Source organism: Danio aesculapii, chromosome 9 (assembly GCF_903798145.1).
Source record: "Danio aesculapii chromosome 9, fDanAes4.1, whole genome shotgun sequence".
Classification (NCBI taxonomy): domain Eukaryota; kingdom Metazoa; phylum Chordata; class Actinopteri; order Cypriniformes; family Danionidae; genus Danio; species Danio aesculapii.
The window spans coordinates 25331484-25351398 of record NC_079443.1 but is presented as its reverse complement, the minus strand read 5'-3'; the positions used below and the strand labels follow the sequence as shown (position 1 = coordinate 25351398).

The window sequence follows — 19915 nt, the reverse complement described above, 5'->3', positions numbered from 1 at the left end:
CAACGTTAGCGTTAGTTGTAATGTGTTAACTATGAATTTTAACAGTGTTATAAGGACAAAAACAGTTGAAATCGGCAGATTCAATTTTTAACATATTTTTAAAACTTGGCGCGAGCATGCGTTTAGGTTGTCATGGTGACGCGCGCTCACACAACCGCACGTCATGGCGCTGCGCTGAACTCTGTCCAGACTGTGAATGTGGTATTATCTTCGCGATCTGTAGGCACTACGGAAACGAAAGGCGCATAATCATAACTCAAATAATCTCCGCCTAAATACTGAACGGTATTTTCTGATGACGGGCAAAAACTTAGCCTCAAAACGTAGCTGTCTGTCACACACAGCTTGTTGCATGCTGATCCATACACGAGAGCCTAACGGAGAACATTTAAGCTGTGCTCCTCACCTGAGCAGGTACAGAGCAGAGCTTCATCTCACACTAGCACATTGAGGTAAAGTTGGTTTTATATTCATACATTCGTCCAGTAACAACTTGTGACTCTCTCCATATGTCGTTTACCATGGTACTACCATGTGTATTCGGTCTGAAATCATATACAAGTATGACGTGAAAACAACATTAACGTTACACTTAATGCACAATTTTTTTTGACTGAACAATGTTGTACTTTGAAAGTCATTGGCTGCTAATATGATTTTACGGTTTAGAATATGCAAAAACTACTTTTCTGAAATTATATTATATTATTAAGGAGATAGTCTGAATGTGTAAATATAAAACTAACTTTACCTCAATCACCAGTACTGATCAGCACTGATTATTTCCCTGCGATCGAGAAGACATCTCTGCATATCAATGATTACCTGATCAATGCGATCAGTTAAATGATTTTAAATGTCATTTAAGTCAAACATATGTTAAAGGTATGGTAAACGTTTTTTTTCCAATCTATTTTTTTTAAATATTTACTCTGGAGAGAATATATATAGCCTAAAAACAAAGTATGCCTATCTATAACACAGTAATACAAAGTAATTAAAATTAATAAATAAAATAATAACAAAACAAATATTCTAATCATCCAGACGTGGTAAATAAGAAATAGTTTTTCTGATGTGCAAATTTTGCAGCTTAAAATATATTTGTATCTTAAATATATATATATTTTTAGGCTATATATTTTTACATCATTAGACAATAAGGTAAGTTTTGTTATTTCTAGCTTTTAAAAACAGGCCTTAAATTTATTTGTCGTTCTATTCAGTTTTCAAAATTTCAATACTGTTTAAGTCAAATCCGTGTTCATCGAATCAAAGCAACTAACATGATGATCAGCTCTATTGCTAACCGTTTTGGGGGTTGACGTTAGACATCATGCAATTGTACTACTTCCACTCTCAGCTGAATGACACTGTGACTTTGTGTACATACAGAATTGAAGGTCGGTTGTTGCTGACTACAGAAAGATTCTTATATGGAGGCATGTAAAAGGTGGGTAAAATATTCATTTTGTACTACTATGCCTGGCATATCCAGTTAAATAAATATTACAGTGTATTTGCAATGATACTTTTGCAGCAAGGAAAGTGAAACTTCAGCTAGACCTTGAGTTCAGTTTACAATATGAAGATCCTGATATCAACATCTGATCAACACCTGATTTTCATCTGAGGTAAAAAAATAAATAAGTAAATGAAACATAATAATAATATTAATATATTTTTTCTAGCATTATATATTTTGTAGTGTGGGTTTGTTTTATGAAATTTTCTCTTGTTTTTTTTAGCTGCAGAGTACCAACATGTTTCAAATGAGAATTTTCCCCACAAATTCTTTGGACAACCGCACCACCACCTATTTCATTTGATGACAATTTTAAGGCAAACAGCATCCAAAACTGACAAGACAGCAGATACCCTGGCTAATCTTTTGAAGGTTTATGATGAGCAGGTATGTTTAGGGTCATGCATTAAAGTATTAATTAAAATATGAATATATATTTTATTTAGATTTTTTTTTTCTTAATTTTTGTCTTTGCAGGAACTGCATGATGTCAGTTCATGATGGACTACTGTTATCAGAGGTCTTTTGGTCTTGCTGCGTGAGCGTGACTGGGGATTCTTTAGGACCACCCTGGTAAGACTTCATTCATTCTTTTCACAATTAGGCATGTTCTATTGAAAAAATGAAAGTTGAGGAGCAACTTTTACTTAACATATTTGTAATCATGACTTGTTGATGAATCATGTAAAATTGGCTCAGTCATATTGATATTGTCCTAACATTAATATCCTTGAATTATATTTTAGATTAATAATCCTGAAGCGCTGACTGAAGATGCTTTATTGGCCCTGCAGTCACTGAGGGTCTCTGCTGTCCTGAAGAATGAATTGGACACCACCCACAGCACACTTCCAGACCTTTTTTGTCTTGTTTGAATTAATGTATGCTCTTCACTCAGTATATAGTAAAGGACTTTGAACTTGTACAAAAAGTTTCGCTTGGCATGGATGATAGAAAATAGAAAGTCGATTAGCATAGAATCCTTAACGAATGAGTTGATGTAGAGCCTTTTTTGTACTCAATAAAGACTGTCACTGGGGTAGTAACTTCAAAACATGTGTGAACCTTTAATTGGTAATGGTGCATTTTATTATATATATATATATAGGGATAGATTGTCCAAAACGTAAAATTCTGTCATTTACTTACTCTTCACTTGTTCCAAACCTGTTTGAATTTCTTGCTTCTGTTGAACACAAAAGTTATTTTGAGGCATTGACTTTCTAATAGGAAAACAAATACTGTGGAAATCAGTGGTTCCAGGTTTCAGCTTTTTTGTCAAAAATAACCTTTTAAGTGTTTAACAGAAGATAGAAACTCAAACAGGTGTGGAATAAGTTAGAGTAAATGACAGAATCATAGTTCAACCAAGACTGAATATTTATATTTATTTATATATATATATATATATATATATATATATATATATATATATATATATATATATATTTATATATATATATATATATATATATATATATATATAAAACATTTGATAGTTACTGTGCCAATGACTTTTTTTCTTCTAAACAAGAGTCACTTCACAGAATATGCACTTATTCTTTATTAACGAATGCTTTAAGACTAAGTTTTGTAGTTCTTATTAATCTTATTATTTAAATTTTGTCAAACTTATAGTGTTTTTTTTTTCTTGAAGCTCTTGTTTGATATATTTGCATTTTGGGAAATTCTTATTAATTTCAGAATAGTGTTTATTTTAAATCTCCTAATGTCTAACTGTTTTTATTGTTTCATGACATTTGTAATTGCACAGGAGGCACATTTGTACTGTTTGACATTTTTTCTTTAAAAATAAATGTCTAAAATGGTATTGTCTGTGAGTTTAAAATTACAGATGTATTTTGATAGATTTATGGGGTTTAAAGATTAAAATTATGGCTAATTTCATTTGTGAAACTGAGATGGAGAAGTTAATTTAATAAAAATGCTATCAAAATGTATGAGCTGGGTGACTTGAGTATTTAAAGTTGAAGGAAATTAAAACAATTAGATTAATTACTATTAAAATGTATGAGCTAGGTGACTTGAGGATTTAAAGTTTGGAGAAATTAAAACAATTAAGTTAATTGCTATTAAAATGTATGAGCTGAGTAACTTGGGTATTTTAAGTTAGGAGAAGTGTCTTGCATGAGTACAACAAACTCAAAACTTGATGTTTCTGTTTACTTAAAATAGAAAATTTCATAACTTAAAAAATTTGACGTAACTGATTACCTCAAATTTTTTGAGTTTTGTCAACTTATTCGGGATTACAGTGTAGGAGGATACCGTCAGAATACTGGCCCATGCTTAGTTCTATCCAAAAGTACTTTACAAATGCTCATGATTATAAGACAACATGCATTTATTAATTTGCGAGACTATAGGTTAGAGTGTTTTGTGAAACTCAAGAACATGGAGATTGCAACATTGAGATCATGGTTTTGATTCACAGCGGAATTATGCTCAAAGTAATGCCGATTTACTCATATAAATATGACTGCTAAATGAAGATATAGAGGAGAACCTGCCATAACAGAGTCTGTGCAGGACCAGAAAACAGCTGGTTATTTTTATGTATTTTCCACAACTCATCAGAGAGTCAAAAACTGTGTATGTTCATGATTCTTGAATTGCATCAACAGAAATTAATAATAAAAATCTCACACTTGTTAATGGTTATGAAACAGAATCCTCAGAAACAGGCCATAAATTTCATGCACATTTAAGTTTAGCCCTGTCATTCTTACAGCACGAGCACTGGAGCGTCGAGAGCCACCGTAGAGACTATCTTCGTAAATAGAGCCCTGATGATGGACACACAACAGAAACGACATTAATATCACACATCGAGGTCTGACCCATAACCGCGCTCTGCAAGCGAGCATGCACACAAACACTCTCCACAGTCTCACTTCTCCTTTAGTGCATCAATACAGCTGCCTTTCATCACACTCAGATGACTCCATCACATCTTATAGCTGTCCGTCTGGAGAGGAAGTATCTATAACAAGCTATTAAAGATGAAGAGTTTATTTTTTCTAAATATGCTAATATGAATATTTGTTAAAATCAAGTAATTTGAGTGTGTGGGTGTTTCCCAGCACTAAATATTTACAATCTTAAATTTGAGAAAAAGACACTTCTGCTTACGTGATATTACTTAACGAAATATAAAGAGTTCAGGTGCGAAAACCTCTAGGTGCCATCTTAAATACTTTTTTCTCAGCCTCCTATGTTTATAATCGCTTACTTCACATATTATATATTTCACCCCCTTTGAATTTTTTTTTGTTGCTTTTTTAAATATTGCCTAAATGATGTTGAACACAGCAAGGAAATTTTCACAGTATGTCTGATAATATTTTTTGTCCTGGAGAAAGTTTTATTTTGGCTAAAATAAAAGCAGTTTTTAATTTTTTAAAAACCATTCAAGGTCAATATTATTAGCCCCTTTAAGCTATTTTTTTCCGATAGTCTACAAATCAAACCATCGTTATACAATAACTTGCCTAATTACCCTAACCTGCCTAGTTAACCTAATTAACCTAGTTGAGCCTTTAAATGTCACTTTCAAGCTATATAGAAGTGTCTTGAAAAATATCTAGTCAAATATTATTTACTGTCATCATGGCAAAGATAAAATAAATCAGTTATTAGAAATGAGTTATTAAATTTATTATGTTTAGAAATGTGTTGAAAAAATCTGTATATCTGTATAAAATCTGTATATAATTGTATTATTATTATTATTATTATTATATTTACATACACTGTTGCCTTTTATAACTGGAATTATAAGAGTTTCTAATCGCATATTAACAGACTTAAACATGCAGGCATGTTTGGGTTTGTTGTGAAAAAGAGTGACATCGCTAAAACAATTATGATATGATCATAGAGACTCAAAGCCGGAACAATCACACACTTCATCTTTAAAGTCTGACTTGAAGTTAGGTTAAGCACAAGTAATTATTGCAGTCCATGGGTGTCTGAGCGGGCTGTGGGTTTGAGATCTAGTAAGACCAGATGAGCCACTGTGGATAAGAAAGTGAAAGTATCTAAACGTGTGTAGAGTGGCACGCATTATTGAACAGGAAGTGCTGTGGGGCAGAAGGTAAAATAGGGAGCAGCACAAACCCTGTGCTTCCTGCTGTGCAGCAAAGACAGCTAAACAGACAGAAGAGACGAACATTTCAATTCAAATTTGCGGATCAAAAATATACAGAGGGTGGCAATGACAAAGGAGGACAATCGATAATGTACAGATTTAGATAGAGGAGAAAAGGGGGGATTTGAAGGCTGAACAGAGATTTATTGAGATGGAGTGAGACAATGAGGAAGACAGACCTGGTAGCCATTGTAGGAAGGAACTTGATGTTTAGAGGAGTAATTACTGCTGCTGTACAACTCTGAAGAATAGTAGGCACTCTAAAATAATGGGAAATGTGAAAGAATGAGCAGTGATGAACTGATGGAGACAGGCGTTTGAGAAATGTGAGTGATGGAGAGTTATGGAGAGAAATGTTTTACCACACAACAACAACACAATGCAAGAGTATAATGCCAGATAAGGTCATATATTACTTCAAAATGTTGACCCGAGACAACGTGAACAATGGTTAATGTAATAATTATTGAATTTATGATTAAGTGTTTATACATTTGACATTGTTCAAACAGTGAGCCTGTCTAAATGCTTAATTTTGTGCTGATGATTAAATGTGAAGATTAAAAATACTAATTTATATATCTATCTATATCTATATCTATATATATATATCTATATATATATATATATATATATATATATATATATATATATATATATATATATATATATATCTCTATATATATATATATATCTCTATATATATATATATATATATATATATATATATATATATATATATATATATATATCTCTATATATATATATATATATATATATATATATATATATATATATATATATCTCTATATATATATATCTATATATATATATATATATCTATATCTATATCTATATCTATATCTATATATATATCTATATATATATATATATATATATATATATATATATATATATATATATATATATATATATATATATATATATATCTATCTATCTATCTATCTATCTATCTATCTATCTATCTATCTATCTATCTATCTATCTATCTATCTATCTATCTATCTATCTATCTATATATATATATATATATATATATATATATATAATTTTTTTAAATGTATTTTTCTTAGAAACAAAATTACATTTGTGTAATTGTGACAATATTTTAAGATGTAAATATTTATCTTCATACGATACAATACACAATACGTATGGATATGATAAAATATTTGATTTATGATATATGATATGCTATGAAATATGATATAATGTTACAATATGATATATGATATAGGGTGATATGACATGATATGATATATGAAAGATACATATATATTACAATTTGACCAAATAACCAATATCAGATAATTAATCAATAATTACGACAGGCCTAGACTGTGCAATTTGGTCATTTATTTGAGAAGGTTGCTGTAAACCGCTTTTTGTGATAAACTTTAAAAAGAAGAAGAAGATTAACCTAGGGCAAAATTTTAAACACAAAACCAATTACAATCTGCTAGCATGCATAATGTGTTAGAATCACACCTAAACCTAGACATGCTATATCTGTTATTTTTTAAAGTAGCTCAAAGCTCAAGCAACAAAGTAAAAAAAAAACAAAATTGTGTTACTTGAAATTTTCATCTCAACCAATGATTTATTAGTGTAAACCAATGCATATTTAAAAAATGAATATATTTTAAACAATTTAATAATAAATTAAATCACAATAAAGTGAAAATAAAAACTATAATATAAATTACCAGCAGTAATAGACTGATTTCACACGGCTGCCATTTTAAACAGCGAAATCGAGACTGTGGTGGGAAGAAGCCCGGAAGTATCGCCTGAGTCACACAGGAATGTAGTGTACCTGATAGTATATCTTATAAGAGAAAAGAAAGTGACCCAAATCTATAATTTCACCGCCTTCCAAGTGACCCAAAGGTTCGTTCTGAATGGGAAGTAAATGGAATGGAAAATAATTTGGGATATTGGACCTTATTTTCAGCTAGGTTAAGGGAAATGGCACTAGTTAGCTAATGTTTTCTTACCCAAACACACATTTTAGATGCCATTGATCAAACTCAAGTTAATGAACTGTCACGATATAAAATTTCGGTACTGAAATTTAAAGTTAACATTTAAGCACTGTTGATGGCGTTCTTAAACAGCGCTGATGTGCTATTGTGTTCACGCACGCAACAGAAATGACTGATTGGCCGTGAAGGTCATCAGTCCACCACACTTCACCGATGTTTACCGAGCACAAACACAGACGAGCTGATGGATCCGCTGATGAACTGACTGATCTTCATGGCTTTATGCTCCAATGTCCATGTATCTGTGTTTGCAATCAGTGAAGAGCGGTGAACTGATGGCCTTCATGGCCAATCACAGTCATTTCTGTTGAGCACTGGTGAATACTATGGCAAATCAGCGCTGTTTATGAACGCGCTCAGCGGCGCTTAAATGTTAGCAGCAAATGGACGTTTTTAAAACTACAGTACCAGGACAACACTATTACAAACAATACGAGGGTGTGCTACAGAGGACTGCATTGTTTCACCAGCTTACATAGGCTGAAGCAGGGAAGCGTCCCCACTGTGTTTACCTGCTGCCATGAACTGAAACCTAGGAGGACACTCAAGCGTGTTACCCTTAAAGAGATTGTGATGTTGTTTGATGCCTAAAATGCTTTTAATTGTTTAAATTAAACTGAACTGGATGATATTAAAGTGATGTTTACACCATATCTGAATTTTGAAATCACGGCAACAGCTGGAGGTTTGTAGTACACCGTATGTTGTCCCACCGCAGCCTCGCGTTTGTGTTTTAAAATGGCAGCCGCGTGAAATAAGCGTATTCCAAAGGAAAACTAAATACCAAACACACCCATCATGCTTTCTTACAGACATTGGAAATGATCCACTCATGTGTTATATATATATTTCATGTTAATCGCAAAGTCAAGGTCAGAGGTTGAGGAGGTTACAGAGATGCAGGACTGAGACCCACCGACTGCAGATCAAGTCTAGAGGAGCGAGACCTTTTGCTCTCATCGCTTAGTCTGGAGCTCTGAGCACAAAATACACAAGTTTACAGCCAGAAAAAACAAAACAATCTTTACCACATCACACCACTGTTAGTCACACTGCTGCATCATGATCACTGGGAATCTCTAAATAAAACAACACAGCCTCCTGGATGTTATTAGAGTTGAGCTAGTAAACACTCAAACCCCATCATCACACGATTATTTAATCCACTAACCCGACTAGACAATGTGCTGAGATCATCATCATAGCCATTGCTCTGCAGGAAAAACAACACTTCATGATTGATGTTATAACTTTTCGTTACAGAACACACAAGTATAGAGCATAAGTGATGTGAACATACGGTTTTAGAAGAATGTTTCTTCTTTTTCTTGGACTTCTTATGAGAGTAAGAAGAGGACGCCTGAGAAAGCCGGACAAGGATGTAAGAATAAAACTGCAGAAATGACGGGCTCAATTCTTCATGATTTGTGTATATCACGACATGCATATAAAGATCCAGACACAATATAGATGTGTCTGTTAAAACCCAGACAACAGATCACCTTTCATTTGTTGAAACACTTCAAAACACCACGAAAGGACCATTGGGTATTAGCTATACTTGGTTGTAACACACCACAGTGCAAAAACACAAAGTCTTGTGAACTCAGTTATGTGTTCATCTCACAACAGGAACCTGGAAGTAATGACAACCATGCCTGAAGAAACATTTCCCACCCTCAAATTCTTACCGCGCCGTAAGCACCAGTCGCATCCAAATCCAACTGCCCAGACAAATAAAATTTCCATCAGTATAAAGAACAGTTTGGATTGTCTGACAATCACCAAAACACTCACACGCACACACCAAAACCAGACTCTGAACCACAGCACAGAAGATCAACTATACAGTCACACTGATACTGACCCGTACGTTGCTTCTGCTCCCCACTGACATCCGTTCTTCATCATCTGACACCTTGATGAATAGAGAAAAGGTCAAATCAAATAGAGCAATACAGTTAGCAAAGACTTAAACTATTACATATTCACCACTGTGCACATATGCACCAAATTAATATGCACAATGAGTCCCAAAATATAAGTCTAACATCTCCATGTAACCGTCTTTTTTTTTTGGGGGGGGGGGGGGGGGGGGGGCAAAGACAAACTTTGTGTGAAATGGTTTGCTTGAATGGTTTTGATAAAAGGGTTGAGCAGGACAGACAGAGAGAAAAGACAAGAGATACAAACCGATGCATGTCTCCGTGAGACACGTGTATATCGCTCACTGTCTTCCTGAGAAGAGAAGAGAAGAGAAGAGAAGAGAAGAGAAGAGAAGAGAAGAGAAGAGAAGAGAAGAGAAGAGAAGAGAAGAGAAGAGAAGAGAAGAGAAGAGAAGAATTGGTAATAGGTAGGTCTTAGTTGGCAAAAGAGACAGGCCCATAACAAACAGCAAGCAAGGTTGAGCAATCGTATGCAAAAGATTTCATGCAAATATGTATTGACTGATGCAAGAGCAAACAGTTAAACCATAAACTGTAAACACAACGCTATTAAACCGGAAGTAAAAATGTCTGTGTATTTGAGGTTTCAGTGTGACAAATTTAGTCATCAAAACCCTCTTCACTTACTGTACATGTAAAAAATGAATACTTCTATTCAGCAAAGATTCATTAACTTGACCCAAAATGGAAGAAATTTTGGTTATAGAAATTATTTTCCTCTTTAAATAAATGTTGCTTTTCACCTTTTCGTACATCAAAGAATTAAGCTGCACAACACAAATTTCAACACTGAAAGATAAGAAATTATATCTGAGCATATCAAATTATTTTTGAAGGCTTGGGCGATGACTAGAGTAATAATGCAGAGTTTTCCATTGTCCTTTTTATCAAAGTATTTTTTATCAAATAAATGCCTTGGTGAGAATAAAAAAAAAACTTATAAAATTTTGCAGACTCCAAAATAATATAAGTGACAAATAATAGTGTACTTTAAATATGACAGGCTTATTTTACTTGTTGACAATGTAGCAGTATTAAGGGTGCAGTAGGTGATCTGCCAAAATGCTAGCTGGCTAGCATAATATCTTTGAAACACAGTCCCTCCCCTGCCGTCCAAAGCCACACCTCCTGAAATTTGAACGAGTATCTTAAAGATAACAGTAGACAACCCACTAGTTCATGTCATTCGTCAGTTAGAAAATTTTATAGTCCTTTATAATACAACTCCCAAAGAAAAACTGTAGTATATCTAGCGCCTTTTTAATTGTGTAGCAAGCAAAACTTGTCATAATGTGTAATATCTCATGCATGCAAGGATCGCTGGTCTCACATGCTGTCCCAAAGCGACTACTTTATGTTTAGTGGTTGGCCGGCATGTAATTACACTTATTACTAAGCCATACTTACATGCTATTTCAAAGCGAATATTCAAAGTAGCATGGTAAACAATATAGGGAGCGCGTCACAGGCTGTCATTGTTCAAAAATTAATCAATGTGAATATTAAACCAACTTCACCACAGTAAAGCAGGCTAGGCGGAATAGTGCGGTTTACTTTTGTTTTGTTGTTAAACTAAATAAAAATCTACATTATCGATGCTGTAAAAGGTACCTTATGAAATTGAAAATAGTCACATCAATCTTTTGCCAGAAGATGTCGGTGGTTGAACAACACTTCTGTGCATATAGTTAGACAACAACATCTACGTCAGCTTTGCGTGACTAAAAACACTTTTAAAACATAACATTACCTGTCTAAAAGAAATCCTTCAGCCATGGTGTCAGCCTTCCTCCAGCATGTAAAAGTAACTCTAATACTGATTTAGGATTCTAAGTTTTGAATCAGCATTTGATTTTACAGCTGTGAATGTCTCATGTGCACATGAACGCATGGCGCATGTGCAAACGGTCGATCTGACTGAACGGGTACACAGATGTACAAATGTACATTTTGAGCTACTTATCAGAATTATGGGAGTTATCGGCCTGACAATATTTAATTGGATTAAATATTTTTGTCTTATGCCTTACCCAGAATATAAATATACATATAAATACATTCAGATCATTTACTTTAATCATTACTATTGGAATGTGAAGATACTTTCAACCAGCACAACAAAAAAATGGCAATTCACCTACTGCACCTTTAACCTAGTTTTGCATTATGTTGAGAAATGCAAACATGTGCTGATATGCAACATCTTAATTCTCCAGATTATTAACAGATAAAAAAATTAACGTCTCACAAGAAATGATGTAAAAGGGACATGCTAATAAAAAAACAGCAGCTTGGAACGTGCACAAAATCTTAACAGTGAATGTACCATCCACTGCTCAATGTCCCCCCATTTGTTGTCCAGGTTATCCAGGCCATAGTATTTCTAAAAAGAAGAAAATGCAGCAGAAACCAGGAGAGAGAACAAATATATAAGAGAGGCTCAGGTAACAAGAACGAGAAAGAGTTAAATAAGCAACAACAACAGCAGAAAATGAATGAAACATTGTGCGGTAGACCTACAGGATCATATATCCTACCTTCTGCACCTGATAAATCTACATCACAGGGGCCCAGCAAAAGAGAAGCAGAGGAAAGAGAAATGTGGAAAAAGAAAAGATATTGATTATTTGGCATGGCAGAGAAGTTACTAAGTGGAAGACTGTGTACACAAAGGCAGATGAATGAAAAGGGAAAGCTGTTAAAGATTAAGAGATCTGTTAAGGCCAGTGTCATGTTACCAGGCCTCACAGGTAGACTTACATATACAGTAGGGCAAACAACACCAGTTCTCATACTGGCCTCAAAGAATACACAAATTCCACAAAGATCGATTGGCAGCAAATTCAATGTCATCTCAGATGAGATAAAGCATTTTCATTCAATAATTTGAAAATCACACTGCACAAAGGCTTCTGAACTATGCCACTGAACTGTTCAGATAAGACCAAATGACATATACATCGGTGAGTTAAATAGAACCATGTGTTCTGGGATAAGGGTAATAAGATTTTTGTTGTTATTTAAAGGTTTAATTTAATTCAATAGTGGCTAATTTACTGAAAAGCACTAGTACAACAGCAGTGCATTTTACACGAACAGCTTCACATTTGTTTCTGGCCATCACTTATTCACAAATAAAAATAAAATCAAGAGAGAAGCTGAAAATATAAAAACTAAACTAATAGCACGGTCTGCTCACCAGACTCACCTGCCTCCAGGTTTAGACACAACCAAACAGTTGAAAAGATTTGAAATAGCATAGGATAATGCATTTAATAAACAGTTTATGATCAAATTGCTTTTATCAAGAGCTTTAATCTGATTATTATATGCAATGCAGTGCATGCACTTGTGCGCACTTTCTTTCTCGCTTATTGAAATGTCACCCAACTGGTTTCCCAATGTACATTTGTTTATTCATCCAAAAATACCTACACAAATCTCTTCCTTTTAGAAATCTCTAACACCTTACTTAGCAAATTAGGCATTTTATCGTCAATCCTCCTTTGTTTCTGCAAAACTCTCAGAGAACTACTCAAGGAATCTGAAAATCTTTTTAGTTTTCAAGTGTATGGACAGAGAAAAAAGTTTAAGATGACCGTTTACTCCAAAGGTGCAAATTAATACTTTAAAAAAAAAGTTTTTGGCACACAAGCTTCATCCTGCACAACAAAAACTAATCCATGTGACCAAACACATAGAACTAGCCACTGCATCTATACAACAATTTGAAAAACAGTTTCACTTCTCATAAAGTCAACAGGTCATGGGGTTAAACTAGTATAATGCACTACATGCATCAATAATAAGTCAGATACTTGTCTTTATTAGGCATAGGACAACAACCGTTTTCAAGGTTTACTGCGGTTTGGAAAAGTCAAGATTTTAAAATCGTCAAAATTGTCTGCAATACTGTTCCTAAGGTGTGCGTACAATTTTTTTATTTCCTTTTTTTTTTTTTTTTCAACAGAATCTCCAGCAGAAAAGATATGCAAAGATGCCTTTTAAATTGTAAAATATATATATATATATATATATAATTTTGAAATAAATGAAGATATCAAAACTTTTGTAGCCTGACTTGTTTACTGTTGCAAAATATTTTAAATGTTTCTCAAAATAAAATATACTGTGTTTAAAAAGGGAAAAAAAAGTTTTTGTTTTTTACCCAGACAGTTAAAAAGAATATATTTTAGAGCAGTAATCACAGTACTGTGAAACCGTGATATTTATATCCAAGGTTATCATACCGTCAGAATCTTATACCGGCCCATGCCTAGTCTTTATCAACACATTAAGCCTTTCATTTCTTATTCTTCCAGTAAGCTAAACTAGAAATCTCGAGCTCACCTTCCTCAGAAGAGGGGTCTGGGGCTGTTTATTGATCACTTCTCTAGCCCCTCTACGCAGTAGTCTTTTGCAAGCCGTCCTGCTGGTCTCACAGTATCTCCATCTACCTCAACACTGAGGGAGACAGAGACTCTCTATGATCCCAAACATAGAGTATGTCATTAAAAATTCAACCTCTGTAGCCTGTTTGCGCTGGAAGTCCATCTTCAAAAAGTCCACATTCAATCCCTCAATATCTCAGCTTGTTCAAGTGATCATGTGTGATCACCGCAATGATTATATCCAGTTAGTGAATGGGAAGTGAGTCTGTTAACTGGCTGCAGGTACGGAGCTGAAAGCCCATAATCTACTTTAAGACTTGGCTGGAGTTTTAAAGCCACAAAACACACACCCTTAACATTCTCACACACCTCCTGATCAGACTGGGCTTAGCTCTGAATGCTAGCTAAGCCTTCATGTGTGATCAGGGTATGTTTGAAGCTTGTGTTTATCTTCATTACATAACCTTTTTTTTTTTTTTTTGGTTAAGGTAGAGAAACAGAAACAGATGTGTGAAGTTCTGGTTTTCTACTCATCTTTGAAGAAACATTTAATTCATTAACATTTAATTACAATAATTTACAAAGTCTAGAATATTCTACAATTCAGGTGCATTTATGTTACTAAAACTGTTCCTTCATAAAATCCAGCTATATACAATGACAAGGGTTCAAGAAATGTTCTATTATAGTAATTATAGACAAAACAAATTGTTAAAAGTGTGTTTGTAAAGATTAACAGTAACAACTGCAACAGGTAATTGAGAATGTCCTAAATTATTATACAAGCATTACGGGTAAAGTACAGAATCTGAGTAACACTTCTTGGTACTATAACACAATAAGCAAAAAGTCCTAGTTTTTCTCTCGAGTGTTAATGCGATTTAAACTAACTCCTCAGACAAACTATTTAATACAATGGACAGATACAAGACTGATATCAGAAGAACCCTCACGTGAGATTTCCCTGTGAGGTTTGTAAAGTGCTACAGAGAACTCAATCAAATGTTCGTTATTAAGTTATGTTTACTTTTTATAAAAACAGTTTCAAAATGAAAGTTTTTGATATTTTCAAAAAGTATCCCAGACAGGCTTTTTACGGCTATTTTCTCACCACAGTCATTTTAGATGTTTTTATTTTGTTATGAGGAAAGTGCATATTTCTCACATAATTTGGATATTCATTTTAGTATATAGCTGCAAAGGTTTTTCCAGCTCCTCCTTTTTTTGTTTAAACCAAAAGGTTTGCTGTAAATGTACCTGAGGAAAGTTTTTAGGTTTATATTTTTTTGCTTAGATTTTTTTTTTAAATAAGGCTTTTTTGTAAATTTGCCAAATTGTTTGTGATGTAACCTGTCATTTTTGTGAGCATTAGTTCAAACAGGTCCTGACCCATGGGTGATTAACTAACCCTGATCCCCGTAACCCAGCCAAAACATGTCATTCACAACACAAAGCCCACAATCATGATGAAGATTAAACAAATTGAACATAATTGGCTGACAGTGTTGTACTGGAGCAAGTCAACAAGACCATGAGAAAGACTCAATTTATGAATAAAGAAGGACTTTTCTACTGGCAATTCAAAAGAAAAACACCTAAATATTCAAAATATTCTGAGGTTAAGACTTGATTAATATTTGGAACCATTTTGCAAAATACCAATATGATTTTAAAACCCTTTTTAAACACATTATGACACATTTTCAAAGCATTATGTAATGCAGGTTATTTACTTTGTCCGTTGCGTTCAGGGCTTAACCTTTGACTCCTGATGGTAAGTGTGGCTATTATGATCCTAGTAGACGCATCTACTGTCCCCAAAGGAGAGAATTTTCAAATTTCAATCTTACGGGGCATATCATGGTTACTGGTGGGCATCTAATAACATCGATATACTGAAACAGCACATTTAAGCAGAAGATTTGCTGAGCATTTTATAAATTTTTTTTACAAACAGCTAAAGAAAATTTAAGAAAACCATTTTGTACATCTGTTCCTCTGAATGTACTCGATTTGGTAGGTGTGTTTGATTAAAATTGTAAACCATTATGATGATAACGTGTTCCTAATTTCAAATAATATTAATTATAATAATAAAACTGTCCTTTAGAGCATTTACCAACAAAATTACAATTGTTGAAAAATACAAAATGTTTTTGTTTGAAACCAAATATTGATCTCTTAACTCTCAAGTTAAATAGACCAGGCTGTCTAAAATGATCATGAACATGTCTGAAAAAAATAACATCTTTTTTGTTGACCAACTGTCATTATATTTTAAAAATGACAACATTTTTAAGAAATGCCAACATCAACTGGCAGAACAACAGCAAAAAAACTGTACCGAAGCACATAATTGAAACTTGTAAATGCAGATAAAATAAGAAGTGTCCAAGTGGTCCCTTATTTTTTTCACAGCTGTATTTTGATATGGTATCAGATGTATCATGATTTGGGTTAAAAACACAAACATTTCAAACATAATTTTAGACGGCATTTGAGATGTTGATTTGTTTTGTTATGCATTAGGTACTTCAATAGCACACTGCCTGAATAGAAAAAAAATTACTAAAACAGAACTAAGAACTACATTCTGTTTTATATCACAGTGATGTTTCTTCACCTCTTTCTGCTGTCGCTCCAGTTCTTTCATCCTGATCTCACGAGCTTCTGCACGGGCCGCTCTCTTCGCTGCCAAACGGGCTTCAGCCTGCAGGGGGCGAGTGGACAAACAGAGACAGAGAGAGAGATAAAGTCATTAAACATAACCATGAGATCACAAGCTATGTAAAATAAAAAAGTGGAATCAACATACAAAAAAGTCTTTACTGTAAGATGAAAAAACAAATTACAGTAGGTTAATGTGAATTAAAAATACATCAACATGTTTATGTACCTCCCTGTCATACTGTTTTATGTAGTGTAACTGTATACTCTTCAGACTCCACATGCTGTGAATGTGTTTGTTTACAAGAGTACATGTGTGTGTATTTGTGACATTCGTTTACCACGCTTTGAAAATCCTTTTAAGGAAAAGACTCCCTGTAAGGCATGAGTGGGAAGGAGTGAGTGAGAGAGAGAGAGAAAGAGAGAGAGAGAGAGCACGAGCACACTTCCTTCCTGCAGATGACGCCACAAAATGAGCAACAACTAGAAAAAAGAAACTCCAGTATTTCATCACAGACCTCCTCCTATAGAGATATCTGCAGCTAAAACCAGCCAACTTTTCCTCCCAATCATATACTACAAATACTCTTTACATCAGAACTATGACTGTAACAATGAATGGAATTAAAATCATATATATGTGATTTTTTTTTTAATTAGGGTTGAATATAGTGAAACTACTTAGAGAGGGACTAACTACACAGGCAAAGCTTTAAAATCAAGCTCTGTTTTGTGGTCAAATCTAAAATGATGTGTTCCTGGGTAAACGTCAGGTCTTAACGTCTCAGACTGAGGCCTTCCATCCTGAACACAGACCTTAAGCTTCCAGGAAGCAGCTGTTTCTCACCACAAAAGTTGTGTCCTTCTGCAAACAACGATTTTCAAGAAATACATAGCCAAAATCAATATTTCCACAGCTTTAACTGCATCTTGTAACAGAAAGCGAAGGCCTAATTTTTCATTTAATTTTAGAAACTTTGTTTAATATGCTTTGCAAGTGAAGGATAAGGTATAAGTGAAGGATAAGTAAGACATATTAGGATCTAACACACACGAAAACAAGAAACTGTGTGACCATGTTAATGTACAAGTCGCTACAATAGTAATGAGGGCAGATGATTGTGTAGATTAACTGCCAGAGACAAGATAAAGCAAACCTCCAGCAATTACACAGCTGTCCAAACAAGTTTATAACAGGTTCCCGCTAATGTCAACACACAATTTCCACGAGCACAGCAATGCACCTATGCAGACATGCTGCAAAATAACAGGGTTACATCCAGCAGGGATTTGAGACTGTGCTGAAGATGCTGAATAATTTTTCATTTGGGAAAAACACTTAGACTAAACATAAAGAGTAATAGAATCTTCTAAAAAACAGTCCCAAATAAATGCACTCTTTAAGACTGCGTGACTAACAGAGTAACCAAAACTATGCCTTTTTTGACCATAGCAGGAAGTCAGAAGGCTGAGTCATTCACAATGAGGCTGGATCACACCCTTCCTGCAGTTTTAACAGAACCAACCACTGATCGCACAAACGCCCATCACTGCTTGGTCCTGATGTGAGCTGATTTACATGAACAGAAGAGAATCATCCACTATACTAAAGTCTCGTGAGGCATTTCTTATGAATTGCTTCATAATCCTTAAAAAAATACCAACAAACAAGTCTGCATACAGTAATCCAAGCAGGTTTGCATCGCTGAAAAAGAAATCATGCACTGCATCCCACCCTGAACTAAAAGAACAAACATATTTGATTACCCATATTCATAATAAAGCCTACCTTCTTGCAGTTGTCAAAGTAGACCATGATATCAGTCACAGTGAGCATCTGATAGCCAGGGTCATCAGTATTTTCCCCCATCATGACCATTCGCACACAGAAGAGGAAAACAAACTGGCCTATTTCACACACCTCTCTCATCTCACTCTCTCCTCAACAGCTATTTTTAACGACCCAAATGGAGCGGGCTCTATCAATAAACCCAAATGCTCTAATTTAACGAAAGTTCTGTGACGCTGCTGTTCTCAGTGGGAATGAAGAGCCAGTTCTGCCAGAGTTTAAAAAGATAAGATACTGTTTGATTGCACTAAGTGGCTATGGTGTAATGTCTAGAAGTTTACTTATCAGTATTCATTTCAGTAGTAACTGAAATGGAGATTAAATGACATAAATGTTGATACAAATGCCTTTTATGGAAGGTGAGGTAACATCTGACGCTCACATACAGACATGCCAGTATACAAATACAATCTCTATAAATAAACACAATGTCTGGTGTTTGTATATATGTACATCCCAATGTACAGTATAATCACTTCACATACACTGTAAAACCCAACAGTCAACTTAATCAAATGAAATGAGTGTAGTTAACTCAAAATTGACAAAGTAAATTCTACTCATTTGAATAGAGTTAACTCGTTGTTAATGAAATACCTCATTACTTCAACTTAAATGGATTAAGTTCACAGTACTCATATAAATTAGTTTAACTAAAATGGTTTGTGGTAATCGGTTTCCTTAAACGGTTTAAGTAGCCTTAACTTATTGAGTTTTACCGTACTCATTTGGTTTGAGTTCTCTTCATTTATTGGGTTTTACTGTGCTCAAATTGCTTCATTTACTCAAATGGATTAAGTTCACAGTGCTCATTTGGATTAGTTTTTGAACTTAAATGGTTTGTTGCAATCGGTTTCTTCAAACAGTTTGAGTTAACTTTTTAACTTAACCTTAACTTTTTGGGTTTTACAGTGTATGCAAATATGGTCTCATATACAGTACATCATTTCATCTGTGGTCTTGTTTGTTGATCCCTAACATTATACAACACTTTTTTTTTTCTTTGCAATAGGGCCACACGATATTGAATGAATAAATAAATAAATCGAGCATTGCAATATTTTGTTATTCTGCAATTTATATTGCAATATTGAGTATAATTTCACCAGATGACTTAATACTTCTATTCGGGAAGAATATATAATGTTAGATTGATTGAGATGATCCTGTACGTGAGTAAATCCTGCATAAAATCTAATAATCTAGTCTACAAGCATAGTTAAATAAAATCAAGAAAAAGATACAATTAAAATCAACAGTGTTTTATTGTTTTCTGAGTTTAACAGTATTCAGGTACAGT

The 19915-nt window shown here is 34.0% G+C and overlaps 1 protein-coding gene and 1 long non-coding RNA gene across 16 annotated transcripts in view; one reads left to right on the top strand and one right to left on the bottom strand.

Annotated features, from left to right (window-relative positions):
- The window catches only part of lrrfip1a (leucine rich repeat (in FLII) interacting protein 1a), a 54461-nt gene that overhangs the window by 19796 nt on the left and 14750 nt on the right, over window positions 1–19915 (bottom strand). For 6 of the 15 annotated variants that reach the window (XM_056465277.1, XM_056465283.1, XM_056465279.1 and 3 more), the window contains exons 2-12: window positions 16723–16809; window positions 12246–12263; window positions 12035–12091; window positions 9956–10000; window positions 9630–9680; window positions 9454–9486; window positions 9063–9122; window positions 8934–8975; window positions 8679–8738; window positions 5876–5956; window positions 4262–4332 (exon numbers count right to left, since the gene is read on the bottom strand). In XM_056465277.1, the coding sequence (XP_056321252.1) occupies window positions 4262–4332; window positions 5876–5956; window positions 8679–8738; window positions 8934–8975; window positions 9063–9122; window positions 9454–9486; window positions 9630–9680; window positions 9956–10000; window positions 12035–12091; window positions 12246–12263; window positions 16723–16809 (605 nt within the window). Of the gene's footprint in view, window positions 1–4261; window positions 4333–5875; window positions 5957–8678; window positions 8739–8933; window positions 8976–9062; window positions 9123–9453; window positions 9487–9629; window positions 9681–9955; window positions 10001–12034; window positions 12092–12245; window positions 12264–14058; window positions 14410–16722; window positions 16810–19915 lie in introns of those variants that run through there. The other 9 variants (XM_056465288.1, XM_056465290.1, XM_056465278.1 and 6 more) reach the window with 8 other exon arrangements.
- On the top strand, window positions 1779–2487 carry LOC130234941 (uncharacterized). Its single transcript, XR_008838345.1, has 3 exons — window positions 1779–1912; window positions 2003–2098; window positions 2272–2487. It is a non-coding gene; the product is annotated as an uncharacterized LOC130234941 (long non-coding RNA).